The sequence below is a fragment of the Mesoplodon mirus genome (genome assembly GCF_964341445.2).
Source record: "Mesoplodon mirus genome assembly, chromosome: 3".
Taxonomy (NCBI): Eukaryota; Metazoa; Chordata; class Mammalia; order Artiodactyla; family Ziphiidae; genus Mesoplodon; species Mesoplodon mirus.
This window is the reverse complement of record NC_138978.1, coordinates 114,748,452-114,764,593: the sequence shown is the minus strand read 5'-3', so window position 1 is coordinate 114,764,593 and position 16,142 is coordinate 114,748,452. Positions and strand designations below refer to the sequence as shown.

General features: G+C 40.3%; 2 protein-coding genes across 2 annotated transcripts; both read left to right on the top strand.

Annotated features, from left to right (window-relative positions):
• Positions 1-609: 609 nt before the first annotated feature.
• On the top strand, positions 610-1,202 carry LOC309800603 (histone H3.2). Its single transcript, XM_082614775.1, has one exon. The coding sequence runs from the start codon at positions 766-768 to the stop codon at positions 1,174-1,176; it is 411 nt and encodes a 136-aa protein (XP_082470901.1). The 5' UTR covers positions 610-765; the 3' UTR covers positions 1,177-1,202.
• An 844-nt stretch (positions 1,203-2,046) lies between these two features.
• H2BC18 (H2B clustered histone 18) lies at positions 2,047-2,709 on the top strand. The gene has a single exon (XM_082614586.1). The coding sequence runs from the start codon at positions 2,232-2,234 to the stop codon at positions 2,610-2,612; it is 381 nt and encodes a 126-aa protein (XP_082470712.1). The 5' UTR covers positions 2,047-2,231; the 3' UTR covers positions 2,613-2,709.
• The last annotated feature ends 13,433 nt before the right edge of the window (positions 2,710-16,142 follow it).

The window sequence follows — 16,142 nt, the reverse complement described above, 5'->3', positions numbered from 1 at the left end:
CAACTCAGTAATCAACGAAAAATGTATTTGCTTTGACACTTTAAATTTAAATCTGACTGATAAGCAACTTTATTTAAAACTCTTCACCATTGTAAAGGAGAAATGAATATTTCTGGTCTTATCATCCGTTGCTTAAAGCGTTCCATCTATAGGACCAAATTAACCATTGATGGATTGAGGAGGAGGAAACCGCATTCCAAGGGGAAAAGGCTGAAGGCTCTACTCTGTAAATTGGTACGGGTCAGCACACAGCTTTGGCGGAGATCCGAATCAGGTAAACGTTAAGTTTAGTTTTTGGTTCCTTCAACCACATATTTTGTTGAACCTCAGTCATAATGTAACTCTAACTTGCTTAGCTCGGTGTCAGAAGCTAAATAAATGTTAGCTATGGGAGGGGAGTTACAGTAACTAGTAAGTGGAAATGCAGGCTGAAACCTAGGGCATGCTTGTATTTCAAAAGAACCTGCTAATATATAAATCCCAAGCGTGTAAAAACACTTTATAAATTGCTCTTACAAACGTTACAGCAGTTTAAAGAAAAGGTCTGAAAAGAAAAATCTGTGATCGATAAGATTATAGAAAAGTACTGGAAAGGGGAGGTTATAAAAGATTAGCATAACAATCTTCTGCCCAATAAATAGGATTGATTTCTAGCCAATGAGATTACATTTTCGGAAATTCCTAGTTTTTCTGGCCCAATCAAGACGAGGCTATGTCTATAAATAAGACTGCCTAGGGGCCGGTGAATAAAACCAGTGAAATATCATGGCCCGTACAAAGCAGACTGCCCGCAAATCGACCGGTGGCAAGGCCCCGCGAAAGCAGCTGGCCACCAAGGCGGCCCGCAAGAGCGCGCCGGCCACCGGCGGCGTCAAGAAGCCGCACCGCTACCGGCCGGGCACCGTGGCCCTGCGGGAGATCCGGCGCTACCAGAAGTCGACCGAGCTGCTGATCCGCAAGCTGCCCTTCCAGCGGCTGGTGCGCGAGATCGCGCAGGACTTCAAGACTGACCTGCGCTTCCAGAGCTCGGCCGTGATGGCGCTGCAGGAGGCGAGCGAGGCCTATCTGGTGGGGCTGTTTGAAGACACGAACCTGTGCGCTATCCACGCCAAGCGCGTGACCATCATGCCCAAAGACATCCAGCTGGCCCGCCGCATCCGCGGGGAGCGGGCTTAAGGCACGCGTTTTAAACTAGGCGACCTAAAGGCTCTTTTCAGAGCCACCCACGTTTTCATAAAGAGCAGCTGTGCCAGCTTTAAGTTTGGTGAGTTCCTAATGCACAAGTGTTAAGGGTGAAGTGGGTCGGGGAGTCTCGCACGTGTTGGGTGGTGAGGTTATGGAATTAAGGCAGACAGACGCTAGAGGGACCACCAGAGCCAAGGTCTGGGTCGTGTCGGTCAAGTACTGCTTTTACTTGCTGGCTTGATTTCTTAGTCCAGAGCGCCAACCTTGCTAAATTTTGCAACAGGATGGAATCTGTTCTAACAGTCATTTGTAACGCGTTCCAAAATGCTAGTACAAAACGTTAGCACAAATCTGAATACTGAAATTAAGTGACACTTAATTTCATTATGTGGTAACTGTTGGGATGGCAATCTGGGTTTTCAGCCCGATTGTACAGTTACTAGAACTAGGCCGGATGTTAGATAAAATCCTCGATCCCCAAGTAGTTACTCGGGATTTCAACTAAGAAGAATGGGGGCAAGAATCCCGAGATGTGTAAGAACCCATCTTCCTCGTTGCATAAGACAGAAGGCGCAAACCGCGAAAAAAAAAAAAGAAAAATAAACTGTGGGCTGAGATGTTGTTGCAAAAACCAGAATCAAACTTCCACAAAGTAGTACAGAGGAGTAAAATGATGCAAAAATAAGAGAAAGTTAACTTGTCTTTAGCTGGCGCTTCAGATCTCCATGTAAAAGTGAAAACCAATTAACAAGAAAAGACCACAAACAGGTTAAACTACTTTACATAATTTAGTGGTTAGTGTGAAATGGAACATTTTGATTGGTTAACAAGACATTTGTTCTAAGGGCCACTGAGGGAGCGCAAGCAGAACCTTATTTACATGGACTCCGCCCCTCTATGACGACACTGTTGGATATTAACCAATAAAAACGTAATACTGTGCTAGTCTTCATTTGCATACAGGCTCTATAAGTAGCGCCTAACCAGGCTGCTTCGGTGTAGTCGGGATCACTTCTACTGGTGTGTGGGGATTCTCCTGTGTGAAGATGCCGGATCCAGCAAAATCTGCTCCTGCTCCTAAGAAAGGTTCCAAAAAGGCTGTCACGAAAGTGCAGAAGAAAGACGGTAAGAAGCGCAAGCGCAGCCGGAAGGAGAGCTATTCTGTTTATGTATATAAAGTGCTGAAGCAGGTTCATCCGGACACCGGCATTTCGTCGAAAGCCATGGGCATTATGAACTCCTTCGTGAACGACATCTTCGAGCGCATCGCGGGCGAAGCGTCGCGCCTGGCGCACTACAACAAGCGTTCGACCATCACGTCCCGGGAGATCCAGACGGCCGTGCGCCTGCTGCTGCCCGGCGAGCTCGCCAAGCACGCCGTGTCGGAAGGCACCAAGGCGGTCACCAAGTACACCAGTTCGAAGTAAGCGTGCAAGAGACGAACTAAAACATCTGTTTTACCCCAAAGGCTCTTTTCAGAGCCACTTAAGTTATTGGGGAAGTGGCTGTAAACACTTGAGTAAAAGGTGGGTTTAGTTGTTGGTTGGGTAGGGTGGGTTTTGATCACAAGTGCTTTTGGATTTGGGGCTAGATTGGGACAGTGATTGAAGGTTGCCCTGTTAAAATCTAGGACCTCCTATGGTCCAGTGGTGCCACCTAGTGGTATGTGTCATGTTGCTGGTAACAAGTGATTGGTCCTTAAGGTGGTTCCTACCTAGTCCGAGTTCTCAATGGGAGTTTAGGTACAGAGGAGCGGGGAAGGGCTGTCCCTTATTATTAAATTAGTAAGCGAGCTGGGTTTTATTTCATTCTAGCGTACAGATAGCCCTATAGTTTACCCAGTTCCCTCTGTTTCTTAATGTTTTAATCTGTTTTTAACATGTATCTCCAGGTGTCTGTCACAAACTTTCAACATCGCCAGATGCTTTAGTACGTTGGTCTACCTGTAAATCCCAACCTAGCCCCGTGACCCTCAACCAGATAGATTTCCCACCCCACCCCCTCCATCACCCCCCCATGGGATATTGGCAATATCTGGAGATATTTTTGATTGTCATCACTTGGGGAGAGGGACACTACTGGCATCTAGTGGGTAGATGCCAGGGATGCTGCTAAACATCCTATAATGCCTAGGAGAGCCACTACTACCAAGAATTATTTGGTGAATGACGTTGACCCTTGTGCCAAGGTTGAGAGACCCAGTGCCCAAAGACTTCCCTTCCTTCAGGATTTTTTCCCTTCTGGGTTTAATCCTCATTTAGGTCAAACCTTTCCCCACTCCTACCCTGCTTTTGGTGAAAACTGAGCAGCACTTAACTTACTGTGCTTGTTTACACTCCTCCACAGGAAAATTATCTTCTTCAGGGCAAGGACCTTGTCTTGGTTCTGTAACTTTCCTGGTTATAAGGCCCACCTCCAAGCTTGCTAAACATACTTCCAGGTGCCTCTCCTGAAGTTCCCTGATAAGGTCCTGTTGGAGGTGGGGGACTGGTGAGGTGGTTTTTATGTTCTCAGGTGTATATTTTTAGAACAGATTTTGGGGGCAAGGTGTACAAAAGGGCAGTTAACATGTGGGATGAATTTCTAAGGCCCTCTCAGTTCAAAACTTGCATAACTCAAGACCAATCCCGAAAAAGCCTGGATATTCTACCAAATAAAATATACCCTTGAGGCAAAAGGAAAAATCTTAGCTTCCAATTCACTTGACAGTCGACTTTTGAAATTAAGCCATTCCTGGTTAAACTTGGGGGAATTTAAAATGAATTTTTTAAATGCTTAAGATGAATTTTATTCATTTATAATGTAGGAGTTCGTATTTACATCTAATTAAAAGTTGCATAAAGTGGGCTGTATGTGATTTCTTTCTTTCACTGGGAAATTAAGATTCTCAGTGAGTCATCTTTCCCTAGAGACTATCAGACAAGAGACCAGGGAAAGATGACTCAACTGAGAATCTAAAATTTCTAGTTGAAAGAAAAGAAATCATTATACAACATACTTTATGGTAGGAAAAATCACTCTATAAGTGAGAATTTACATGTGCCAGACCCTGTGCTAGGTGATGGGGATATACAGGTGCTTTCCTTCCCAAGTCCATGAACTGCACCTGGAATTTTATTTGCGACCAATATATCAAGTATCCTCTGGGAAGTTTTTTTTTTTTAAGTTTTAGTTTTACCCAATTTTCACTGTAACATCTTTCAACTTTTTAATCATCTGACTTTTGTAAAATGGAATTCTTCATCGTTCCATTTAAATTCTGTGACTAGATGTCATTATTTCTGTACTCCTCATCCAGGTTGTAACATTTTCTTTTCACTTTAATATGTCTCTTTAAATTTAAAATTTTCACATAGACTTCTTTAGGGTTTTTCATTATATTGGAAAGCTCTGGCTGTCCCACTCTCTTGCCCGCAAAGCAATTTAAGTCACGTTGTACTTGGCTCCCAGCATCTCAAACCTGCTGAAGCTTTCTTTGTTCACCATGATCCTAGCTTGAGAGAAATTTTATTTTCTTGTTCCCTGTGAGATTCATTTTCTTTTGCAGGGGGTATGACTACAGTAAAGCATGGGAATAAGCCTTTCTCAGTCATCCCAAATAAAATTTATCAGAAAATATTGTTGGCTTAAAATGTCCCATATCCAACCATACTTGACACTTTCACTGCTGTCTTCCCACTCCAAGCCACCATCACACCTCCCAGGTATTTGCAATGACTTTCTGACTGGTCTCTTTGCTTCTGCCTCTACCCTCACTCTATTTTCCACAAACCAGCTAGAGTAAACTTTCTGAAACCTCTAAGTCAGATCATGTCACTCCCACACCATCCTGCCCAACTGAAAATCCCCATATGGCTTCAGAGAGAAGGTCCACACTGATAGAATGGCCCACATCCACCTCCTCTCTTACCACTCTCCCTTTTGTTTGTTCTGTTTCATCACACTTGTCTCCCTGCTCTACCTCGAATACACCAAGGCCCTCCTATCTCAGGGTCTTTGTGCTTGCCATTTCTTCTGGAAAAGCTTTCCCCCCAGATATTTATATGACTGGCTTCCTCATTTCTTAGGCTTCTGCTCAAAACTTCCATTACTCTTCAGTCCTTCCTTGACTTATGTAAGATAGCAAGCCCACCTCCCTCTCTCCCCCCATTTCTTGGTACTCCTTGTCCCCATACCTTGCTAAAATTCCTTCCGTGTATCATCTGAATACTAATGTATTTATTTACTTATTTGTTTATTACTGAATCAGAGACTGCTACTCATAAAAGCTGTTCTTCTTTGCTTACTTTAACCCCCTGCTTTATGGGTGCATGGCTTCTCAGTTAAAAGGCTAATTTACCAGCTTTTCTTGCATCTGGGTTTGTTCATAAGACAAAGTTCTGAGCCAATGAGATATGAATGGAAGTGATACATATTATTTCTAGTTTGTGTCCTAAAAAGGAATAGATATGTGCTGCCCTTGCCTTTTTACCTTCTCCTCTGGCTGGGTTACAGATACAATGGCAGGAACTATAGCAACCACTCTGGGCCCAGAAACAGAAGCCATGTGATGAGAATGGCAGAACTGTTCTACTAACCCTGGACGTGAGAGATGAATAAACTTGTATTTTGTTTAAGCCACTTTTTTTTTTTTTAATATTTGGCACAATAATTTAGACTGTTCTCCAACCAATACATTGTCTGACTCTCCTCCTACCTTCTCAGAGTAAGTCCTATGAAGGTAGGTACTTTGTTTTGTTCACTGCTCTTTGCCCATCATCTCGAGCTGTACCTGGAATAGAGTGGGCACTCAGTAAATACTGATGGGATGAATAGATTGATGAGGGAAGGAGTGGTTTAGAGGGAGGGCAGTGGGATTGGATTTATGAGATGCAGAACTCTAAGAGTTGGCTTAAAAAAAATGATTTTAAAAATCTTTTGCCCTCTCAATGGGGAACAGCACAATACAGAGTGAAGGTCTAGGTGAAGTTGCAGACACCGTGGTCCATAAATCAGTTTAGAAGCTTCATAGTGTAAGTTGTTGGGTATTTAAGGATACTTACCTACACTAACTCAGAAGCAGTAAGAGGGTAAAGGAAAACTTTTGTTTCCTCTACTATTCTCAATACTTCTGGCCACCAAGTATGTGGGTTTTCCACACCAAGCAATCCTGACATTAACTACGTGGAGTTAGTGCAGACCCCACGGGTTAAGGGCTCAGTCCAAAAAGATTGCCCCTCCACCCCCTATACCAACTTCAGACGCAAATCACAAGTAGTGGGTCCCTAGGTTACACACACCTCTGTCAGTCTTGGCTACAAATCAGGAGTTCCCACAACCCCCTCCTCAGATTCAATAATTTGCTATAACAGCTTACAGGACTCAGGGAAACACTTATGTTTACCAGTCTATTATAAAGGATATAGTAAAGGATACAGATGACCAGCCAGATGAAGATGTACATAGGGCAAGTGTCCTGAGTGCAGGAGCTTCTGTCCCCGTGTAATTGGGGTGTCCATGTGGCTTCCTGGCATGTGGATATGTTCACTGACCCAGAAGCTTTCTGAATCTCATAGTTTAGGGGTTTTTATGGAGGCTTCATCAAGTAGGCATGATGGATTATTAACTCAACCTCCAGTCCCTTCTCTCTTCCCTGGAGGATGGGGGGTGTGGGGTTAACAGCTTCAATCTTCTAATCATAGCCTGGCCTTTCTGGTGACCAGCCCCTGTCCTGAAGCTACCCAGGAGTCCACCAAGAGTCGTCTCATTAGAACAAAATATGCTCCTATTACCCTGGAAATTCCAAGGGATTTAGGAGCTCTATGTCAGGAATTGGGGTCAAAGACCAAATATTAGAACAAATGATGTTCTTAGCACCCCTATCACTCAGGGAATTACAAGAGTTTTAGGAGCTCTGTGTTAGAAACTGGGGGAAGAGATCAAACATACATTTATTATGTCACAGTCCAGCCCCTGGTCTCTGGCCATGGACCCCTTATAGCAAACCAATTATAAAAGTCAAAAGATACTGGCTGAAAGGCAGTGTACTGTAGTAGTGATGGGCATTAGCTTTGAGTCCCAGCTAACCCACCTAAGAGCTATATGACCTTGGGAAAGTTTCTTTACTCTTCTGAACCTCAATTTCTTCATCTGTAAAATGAGAAAAATAATGGAACCTACCCTCAAGACTTGTGAAGATTAAATGAGATAATGTACTTAATGCACTTAGTACAGCAGCTGGAACATGGCAAATATTCGATCAGTGTTTCTCCCATTATTGTGGCTGGGAAGGCACTTGCATGAGCACCCTTGAACCTCCAGAGCACATTTCCTTCCCAACAAGTTGTGCTTTAAGAGATTTCAAGTGATTTGAGAGTCAACTCCCTAAGCATCTTGCAGTAGAGCAGTAAGACCTTCTTTATCTTAAAAACATCCAAGAAGGCAATGCCACAATTTACTTTTTGGGCCTCTGATACTGTAGAATCTTTAAGTATCTGTTATGTGTCCCAAAAGGGGAAAAAAAAATGAATTAAATAATAAAAGACCTTATTTCTAGTGTCTGTTACTAGTGCTCTGTAAAGACCAATATAATCTTTGGCAAATACCTTTAAAAAAAATATCAGATGATGTTTGCAATACTTCCCATCAATGCTTTTGGAAAAAATTGAAATACTTTCATCTCAATACTTCTTTCTGATTTCTGAGTTGAAAGCTCTGAGTTTTGAGGATTTAACACAAGAGCAAGCCAAATGAATAGAAATGATCTAGGCATACTATCAGGTAGCACAGAAGGACACACCTTATAACCAAAAGGAGAATGTGCAGATATTTGGGAAATGTTTAATTAGAAATTCAAAAATGGGCTTGGTGGAGTCAGGTTGATGACTTCTTAGTTCTTCATTTCTGCTTGTTAACGTACTTCATGTTTTTCCTCTCAGTATTTTCAAGATGAAGCTCTTGTTCCTGTCACTATTCAGGAATGAAAGTTTCCCCAAGAATATAAGATTTTCTTATTCAAACTACAGTCCAAGGAGTGGTAAACAAGTAAGATGCCAGTCCCAAGACCTCAATATTTCTTTCCTTTGACCAAGAACTCATTACACAATAGATATTTCAGATGGTTCTGCTAAAAAGAAGCATAAGAATCTAGAGAGTATCACTATCAACCAATCCAAGGAACTTTGCTTTAGATGGCCAAAACCAGAAACAGAGAGCAAAGTAAGAGAACTAATAGAGCTTGAGCAGTTCTTTAGCATTTTGCCTTGAAGGATCCAAACCTGGATGCTGATGTATTGTCCCAAGGATGGTAAAGAGGTAATGGCTTGGGACTGGCTGAGTATTTTGAGAGAGAGAGATTGACAGATCAAGATCTCAGTTGATCTTGGGACTGAGGCAGCACAAGGCACCCAGAAGAAGGAATTCTTGTGGCAAAAAATGGAGGATGCAGATTTGTGAAATGAAATAAGGAACAATTTATCTCTGTTGTTTTACATGATCAAAGGCAATAATTTTAAATTATCAGAAGGTAGGGGAAAATCCATATCACTCTTTTGATATCAGTGTTTTTAACATTCAGGTGAACAGAAAATACCTAAAGATATCAGCTTTATTTTTTGTTGTTGTTGGCAATGATGTTTGAGCTTTGTGTAGGTCTTAGTTTCCAGTTAGTGGGATGATCATTTTGAAATGCATTGAAGGAAAACTCCTTAAGCCAAGAGGGAATGTGAAACAGAGTTCAGACACACCACAGATATAACCCTGGACAAAGGTTGTTCAGTGTTCGTAATAAAAATCCCAGTCCTAGGGATGGGCCTTAAACCACTTGAATTTCTCTCTGGAGATGTATATTTCCTATAGTTTGGCATGTCTACTTAGTCAAGACCCCTATTATAACATGTAGAATAAGCAGGAGAAAGGCATACTGATTAACTTGTATATGCATCAACCATAAGATTACTTCCAGCGAGGGAGCATATCCTTGTTTTTGTAGGCTTCTTCCTTCTCCTCCCTGCTGCAATATGAAAATCGAGTAAGAATGATTTTGCTTAGGGCTTCCCTGGTGGCACAGTGGTTGAGAGTCCACCTGCTGATGCAGGGGACGCGGGTTCTGTGCCCCGGTCTGGGAAGATCCCACATGCCGCAGACCGGCTGGGCCCGTGAGCCATGGCCACTGAGCTTGCGCGTCCGGAGCCTGTGCTCCGCAACGGGAGAGGCCACAACAGTGAGAGGCCCGTGTACCGCAAAAAAAAAAAAAAAAAAAAGAATTTGCTTATATAAGCTTCTTTCTAGGGAACTTTTCCTGTGATGTCTTTTTAAGTATTTGAATTTTGATTTTCACAATTTTTTCACAAAATCAAGGAACTGGGCAACAGAAATTATTATTATTTTAAAATTTTATTTATTTATTTATTTTGGCTGTGCCAGGTCTTAGTTGAGGCATAGGTGATCTTGTTTTTTTTCAGTTGCCACATGCAGGCTTCTTAGTTGCAGTATGCGGACTTCTTAGTTGTGGCATGCATGTGGGATCTAGTTCCCCAACTAGGGATAGAACCCAGGTCCCCTGCATTGGGAGCGTGGAGCCTTACCCACTGGACCACCAGGGAAGTCCCCAGAAATTATTCTTAAGTGAATTTTTTTTCAGAAGCAGCAAGTATGCATAGAGAACACAATTTTAGGATTAGCAAGAAAGTTAACCAAGGTAGAATTGGAATTTCAATTCTTAGCCTGGGGAAAAAAAAGGAAGGAATCTTTTCATTTGTCTAAGGGAATTTCATTGTATTTATGATTGTGGGATGTGTTTAGGCAGGAAGGGGCATAATAGATAAATCTTTCTGGATTAGTATATGCAAATCATTTATAATGGGAAATAACAAAGCCCCAAAGATCATAAGAGTAAAACAAAACAACTCTGACTATTCTTCCTGACAGGAGAAAACAGTAGTATATATACGTACATGAATTACAAGCATGACTGAGTCTTCTAGATTGAGTTGGTGGATAACCATGTAGCAGGGTCCCACAACAGCACAGAGGTGTCAAAGTAAATACATAATCTGGCAGTGCAGAAGGATGATGTGTTCTTAAAATCTTCTGAGTATGCCATTGTATTAGTAAAGAGCACAGGCTCATAAAACAGATCACCTGGTTTGTAACCCAGCCTTGCTCTTTATCAATAGTGTGACTAGGGCAAGTTTTTGAACCTTCTATGCTTTTTCCTCATCTTTTTTTTTGGGGGGGGGGGGTGATGCCGCACAGCATGGCTTGTGGGATCTTAGTTCCCCCACCAGGGATTGAACCTGGGCCCTGGCAGGGAAAGCGCTGAGTCCTAACCACTGGACGGCCAGGGAATTCCCTAGTTTCCTCATCTTTAAATTGAGAATAATAGTAATGCTTACTTTATAATGTTTTTTTGAAAGGTGAATGAGTAAATACATATAAAAATTCTTAGACTGATGCTTGACACAACATTTCAATAACTGTTAGTTGCCGTTGATAGTAGGGAACTCCTGTTGAGTGCTATGTAAGTTTTTCATCTCTAATGTACAGTGAAATATCTACTAATTCAAGATAGTGTCCCAAACATATGTTGCATTCTTCCCATTTTGCACCCCAAGTTCCTTAAATGATAGAAAACTGACAAAAAAGATGGCAAATCGGTTAAGAGTGAAGAGTGCAAGAACAGGGCTTCCCTGGTGGCGCAGTGGTTGAGAGTCCGCCTGCCGATACAGGGGACACGGGTTCGTGCCCTGGTCCGGGAAGATCCTGCATGCCACGGAGCGGCTAGGCCCGTGAGCCATGGCCGCTGAGCCATGGCCGCTGAGCCATGGCCACTGAGCCTGCGCGTCTGGAGCCTGTGCTCCGCAACGGGAGAGGCCACAACAGTGAGAGGCCCGCGTGCCGCAAAAAAAAAAAAAAAAAAAAAAAAAAGAGTGCAAGAACAAACATCTTGGAAATTTAAAAGTTGGTTATTGACACAAAAATTCAACAGTAGGACTGAGTCCAGAATAGAATCAATACAGCTGGGAGAAAATAGGGGAGCTGAAAGATGAAGCCTAGAAATTCCCCCACAATGCCATATAAAAAGATATAAAGATAGAAAATATGAAAAAAAGTTAAATGACATGGATGATAGATTCAGATGTTCCAAAATTCATCCAATAGGAGTTTAGAAGGACAGAATAGAAATAATGTAAAAAATAAAATACAGGTCTACCAAATAAGGTTTGCTGATTGTACACTGCACAGCTTCAGGAGCACCATTTAAATTATAATCTTTGTGAATGGTATCCCCTGCAGTTGTGCAGTGCACAACCCAAGTGTCATACATGGTGGTCCTGAGGAAATAAAGAAAAGGAGACTTTCACAGAATATATATCTTCAGACTGCAAGGTCCCATTAAATGCAGAGCATATAGATATGAATTAAAAGTATCTTTACCTAGAGACATGGCAATAAAATTTCAAAACACAAGAGTTAAGGAGATGATTCTAGAAACACCCAGAGAAAATTCTTACAAAGAAATAGAAATCAAATTATGTCAGACTTTTCATTTGGACAACACTGGATATAAGAAGACAATCGGTATTTTTTTAAATCTAGGGAAAATAATTTTGAAACTAAAGTTCTATATCCAGCCAAACTATCATCTAAGTGTGGGTGACTTTTCAGGCCCTCCCTGAAAGAATTTCTGGAGTTGTATTCCTGCAAGAATCAGAAAAGATTCTAAGGGGAAGATGTGCGATACCAGAAGGGGGCCATGTGCCCAGTAAAATATATTGCTAAGTCTAAATAAGTTTAGATTCTAGAAAAATTTCTTTAAGGCTTAGAATACTTGGTATTTATTCATCCATCTAATTTCATAATTAAATAAATTTATTGAGAAATTAGAAATCAGGTGATAGGAGAGAGATGAAATAAATGAAGCAGAAAAGGTTCAAATAACAAAGAAATATAATACATATACCAAGTTACCTGTAATACAAATTTAAAAAGAAATGTGCTATAAATGATAGATACAAAATACTGTGAGGTTAGAGATACAGGTGACATTGTTCATGATATCCTGGGTCATACATGAAGCATTAATTTATTGTATCCCATCATGTCTGTATTGAAATCTCCCTCTGTTTTGATTACTGATTCAAGTTTGGATTTTAATATTTTTGTTTAAGTAACTCTGATTACAGAGTTTTTTACATGTATGGTTTCTGCTCCACATTTTGTCTACTATTTTGAAGAAACAAGAGCTCAAAACTGTTAGTGACTTCAAATATATACGTCTTTTGGTATAGATCCTAAAAAATTGAAAAGAAAATCTGGACTTCAAATTCCAGATGATATTGATATGGCGAGAATGAAGAGAAATAAAGTAAGCTAACTAATATTTATGTTATATTTAGGAGGAGGATATAGATATTATTCTAGAAGTTGTTAGAAAAGTGTAAGTTTAAATATATATATATATATATACAAAATGTATATGTATAAAAGCTGACTATAAAGCACTAGAAGAGGGATATTTCATATTCAGAAAAGCAGAAATCCATTAAGCAGTGATCAAGAATTGTTCGCACTTGAAAGGCGATTATAGGAAGAAAAATTCCAGTTGAACTAATATGAAACCCATTTGCTAATTGTGGGAGGGGAAATAAAGCTTTTAAATTATACAATGTAAAAAAAAATGTTTGCACCTAACAGGTACACACACATGCATAGACTCACACGTGTGTGCATACAACAAAGATTTTTAATAAATCAACAATAAGTCAACAATAAGTCAACAATCATAGTGGTGATTATGTTAACACAGACACATCTTTCTCAAGAATTAAAAGACCAAGTTGACTAAAACTTGTTTGAAGATATAGAGGATTTGAAGAACATAGTTAACAAAAGTAATCATAAGTATAAGATTATACCTACACCATCTTGTATCCAAAATGGAAGAAGTACATTATACTGAAATTCACATGCAATACTGATTCAAAACTGACCATGTGTGAGATGACAAATGAAAACTCAACAAGTGTTGAATAAGCTGAAACCATACAAGATATATTTACTAATCATAATGCAATGAAATAACTAAAAATACTTTCCTTGATCTATACTGTTAGGGAAAAGCACATGGTTAAAGAAGATATTGAAATAAAAATTATATAGTCTTTAGAAATAAACAAAGTGAGCACTATATATTAAAACCTATATGAAGTGGTCAGAGGACCTCTTCCTAGCTTTAAATGCATTTATGAGAAAATAAGAACAATTAAAAATAATGAATTAAGCTTTATATTTAAAAGCTAATAAAGGAACAATAAAACCTGAGGAAAGTAGAAGGAATAAATTAGGATACAAGCCATTGGAACAGATCATACTTCCCCACTCTGCCCAAAACAGAATTAATCAATAAAATCAAAATCTGGTTCTTTGAAAGAAAATTTAAAAGTTAATCCTTTGGTAAATTTAATATTGAAAGAAAAAGTACACAAATAACATCAGCAAAATTAGATATTGAAGTATTAAAATGGTATGTATATTTTGATACAGATATTTACAAATGTAGACAACTCATTTTTCAATACAAATGATCAAAGTTGCCTTAAGAAGAGTAGAATACCTGAATAAAAAATTAGCTATAGGAGGAACTGAAAAGATAGGCAAAGATCTACCCTTAAAAACAGCACCAGGCCCAGATAGTTTTACCAGACACTAGGGGAAGAAACAATACTTATTATATAAATTGATCATGATAATGGAAAAATATTAAAAACCACCTAATAATATTATGAGGCAATGAGAGCAACAAATATTATTAAGATTAAGTGAAATAACCCCTGCAAGGCAAATGAAAGAGTATTTGGTACATAAAAATAATCCATAAAAGTTAGATATTATGAGCCAGAATATAGATTTCAAAGTAGAGAGGTAATTGGGATAAGAAACTGCAATACAAGGAGTTATTAAGTGTAAGGTTAAGATTTGAATTCTAGTTTATTGTGCCCAAAGCCTGTGAAATTTCAAGAAATTATTTCTTTAAAGTTAGAAAATATTATTTTCTAAAATAAATATGATACTTACAATCCCATTGTACATACCTATTTCTTTTCTTCAAGGCTTTTTTCCTGCCCGGGCAGAAGTTGTTCTCAAAGCTACAGCCAGACTCCAGATGATTGCTGTTTCACTGGAGATCATGCCATTGCTTCCTCAAAATTAAATTATCTTTTCAGAGAACACCATATTTGGGGAATTTATTTCTCCAGGATGTGTAAGCCAATTATTTATAGCCTTTCTTAGAGATTTTCTATCTCCATTAACTCACATACCATGTTTTGGCATCGTTCCCTTTCACATATGCTCCTTCTCCACAATTTATTCTTTCGTATTCTAAGCCAAAGGGTTAAGGAATAATACGTGCTTAGTGTGACAAGAAGATGAAAGGGGAAGGCAGGAAGATGAACTTCTTACCCTTTTGGGGTTTTGACCTCATATTTAGAAACAAACAAAGATATGAGGAATAAAGGGCAGCAAACAATTTTATTGGCTCCAATTTTACTGCCAGTGTGCATTAACAAAGTAGTCTATACCTAAAAGACCTTATGGGGGTCCAGATTTTCAACTTACTAGCATTTTCTTTTTGACATCCTGCTTTCCATTGCTAACCTTAATATACAGCTCTCTTAGGTAGGGTCTTTCATTTTTTATACTATTATCACTGTGAGACCTTTTTCTGTTTTTTATTTGTACTTTCCACTTAGATTGTCCCTCTGGTCCCATGGCTCTGAATACCACATATATATGATGATTCTCAAAAGTTTATCTCTAGTTCAGGATCCTTCCTTGAGCTCCACACATGTATCCATTGCTTTCCCAACATTTACACTTAAATGTCAAATAGGAATCTTAACATGTTCAATACAAAACTTTTGCTTCTTGCTACTCCTCTCTCCCCTGCTCCACCAATTTGCTCCTGCTGTTTCCCAGCTCAGTCTATGGAGTCAGTTTATTGCTCAGGCCCCAAATCTAGGATTTGTACCTGATTCCTCTCTTCCCCATATTCCCTACATGTAATCCATCAGCAAGCTTTTTTTTTTTTTTTGCACTTCCTACAAAGTACATTCCAAATACCACCACTTAACACCTCTACTGCTACCACGTTAGTCCAAGCTACCGTTATGTCTCCCCTGAATTCCTAACTTTTTCTTGCTTCCACTGTTGTCCCCTTACTACCCCTGAGGGTCTGTCTTCAATTAACTCTAGTGGCAATGAGGACTGCCAGACACTTTCCAGCCAGCTATGCCTCCAGTGTCTAATTCTTAGACTTGGAATTACAGGATAGGTCTGGCTATCTTTGGCTTCTTGGGGGAAAATTTCTAAATCCAGAAGGCACTGGTTTTTCTCCCGGCTGAGTTTGGGAGCCAGGAAAGACCCAGAATGGAACCAACTCTTCCTGTTTTACCCAAAACCAGTCGATACACTTTGGGGATTCCTTCTCAGGCTAGGAAACTTCTGAGTGTTCTGAAATGGGCCTGGACTCTTGTAGAAGCTCCCGTGGTCCCCAAATGAATTTAGGGCTCATCCTAAAGAGGCTGGAAGGTGAGAAACGACCACTCTCCTCACACCCAGTTTCCTGTTCAGCTCCGTAACTGTCTACTCTGGAGAGTTGTGCTTAGGTCTGGAACAGACCTGGGGATTACAGGATGGGTCCAAGAGCTTCTCAGATGAAGCTCTAAACTTCTAAGATGAAGCCTCGATAGGTCCAACAGGCCCTGGGTGTTGTCCCTGCCGAGTCTGAGGGCGAAGGAAGGGAAACCCCACCTTCCTCCTCTCTCCCAGCCAGCTGCATCAATCCCCTCTGGGCCCTTGTTCTCAGTCCTGGAAACTTGTCTTCCGGGATAGGACAGGGCTTGGACCCTTGAGGGAGAAGTTCCATGGTTCCCAAATGCATTTCAGAGCAGCCCGTGAAGAGTCTGGGGGCTCCC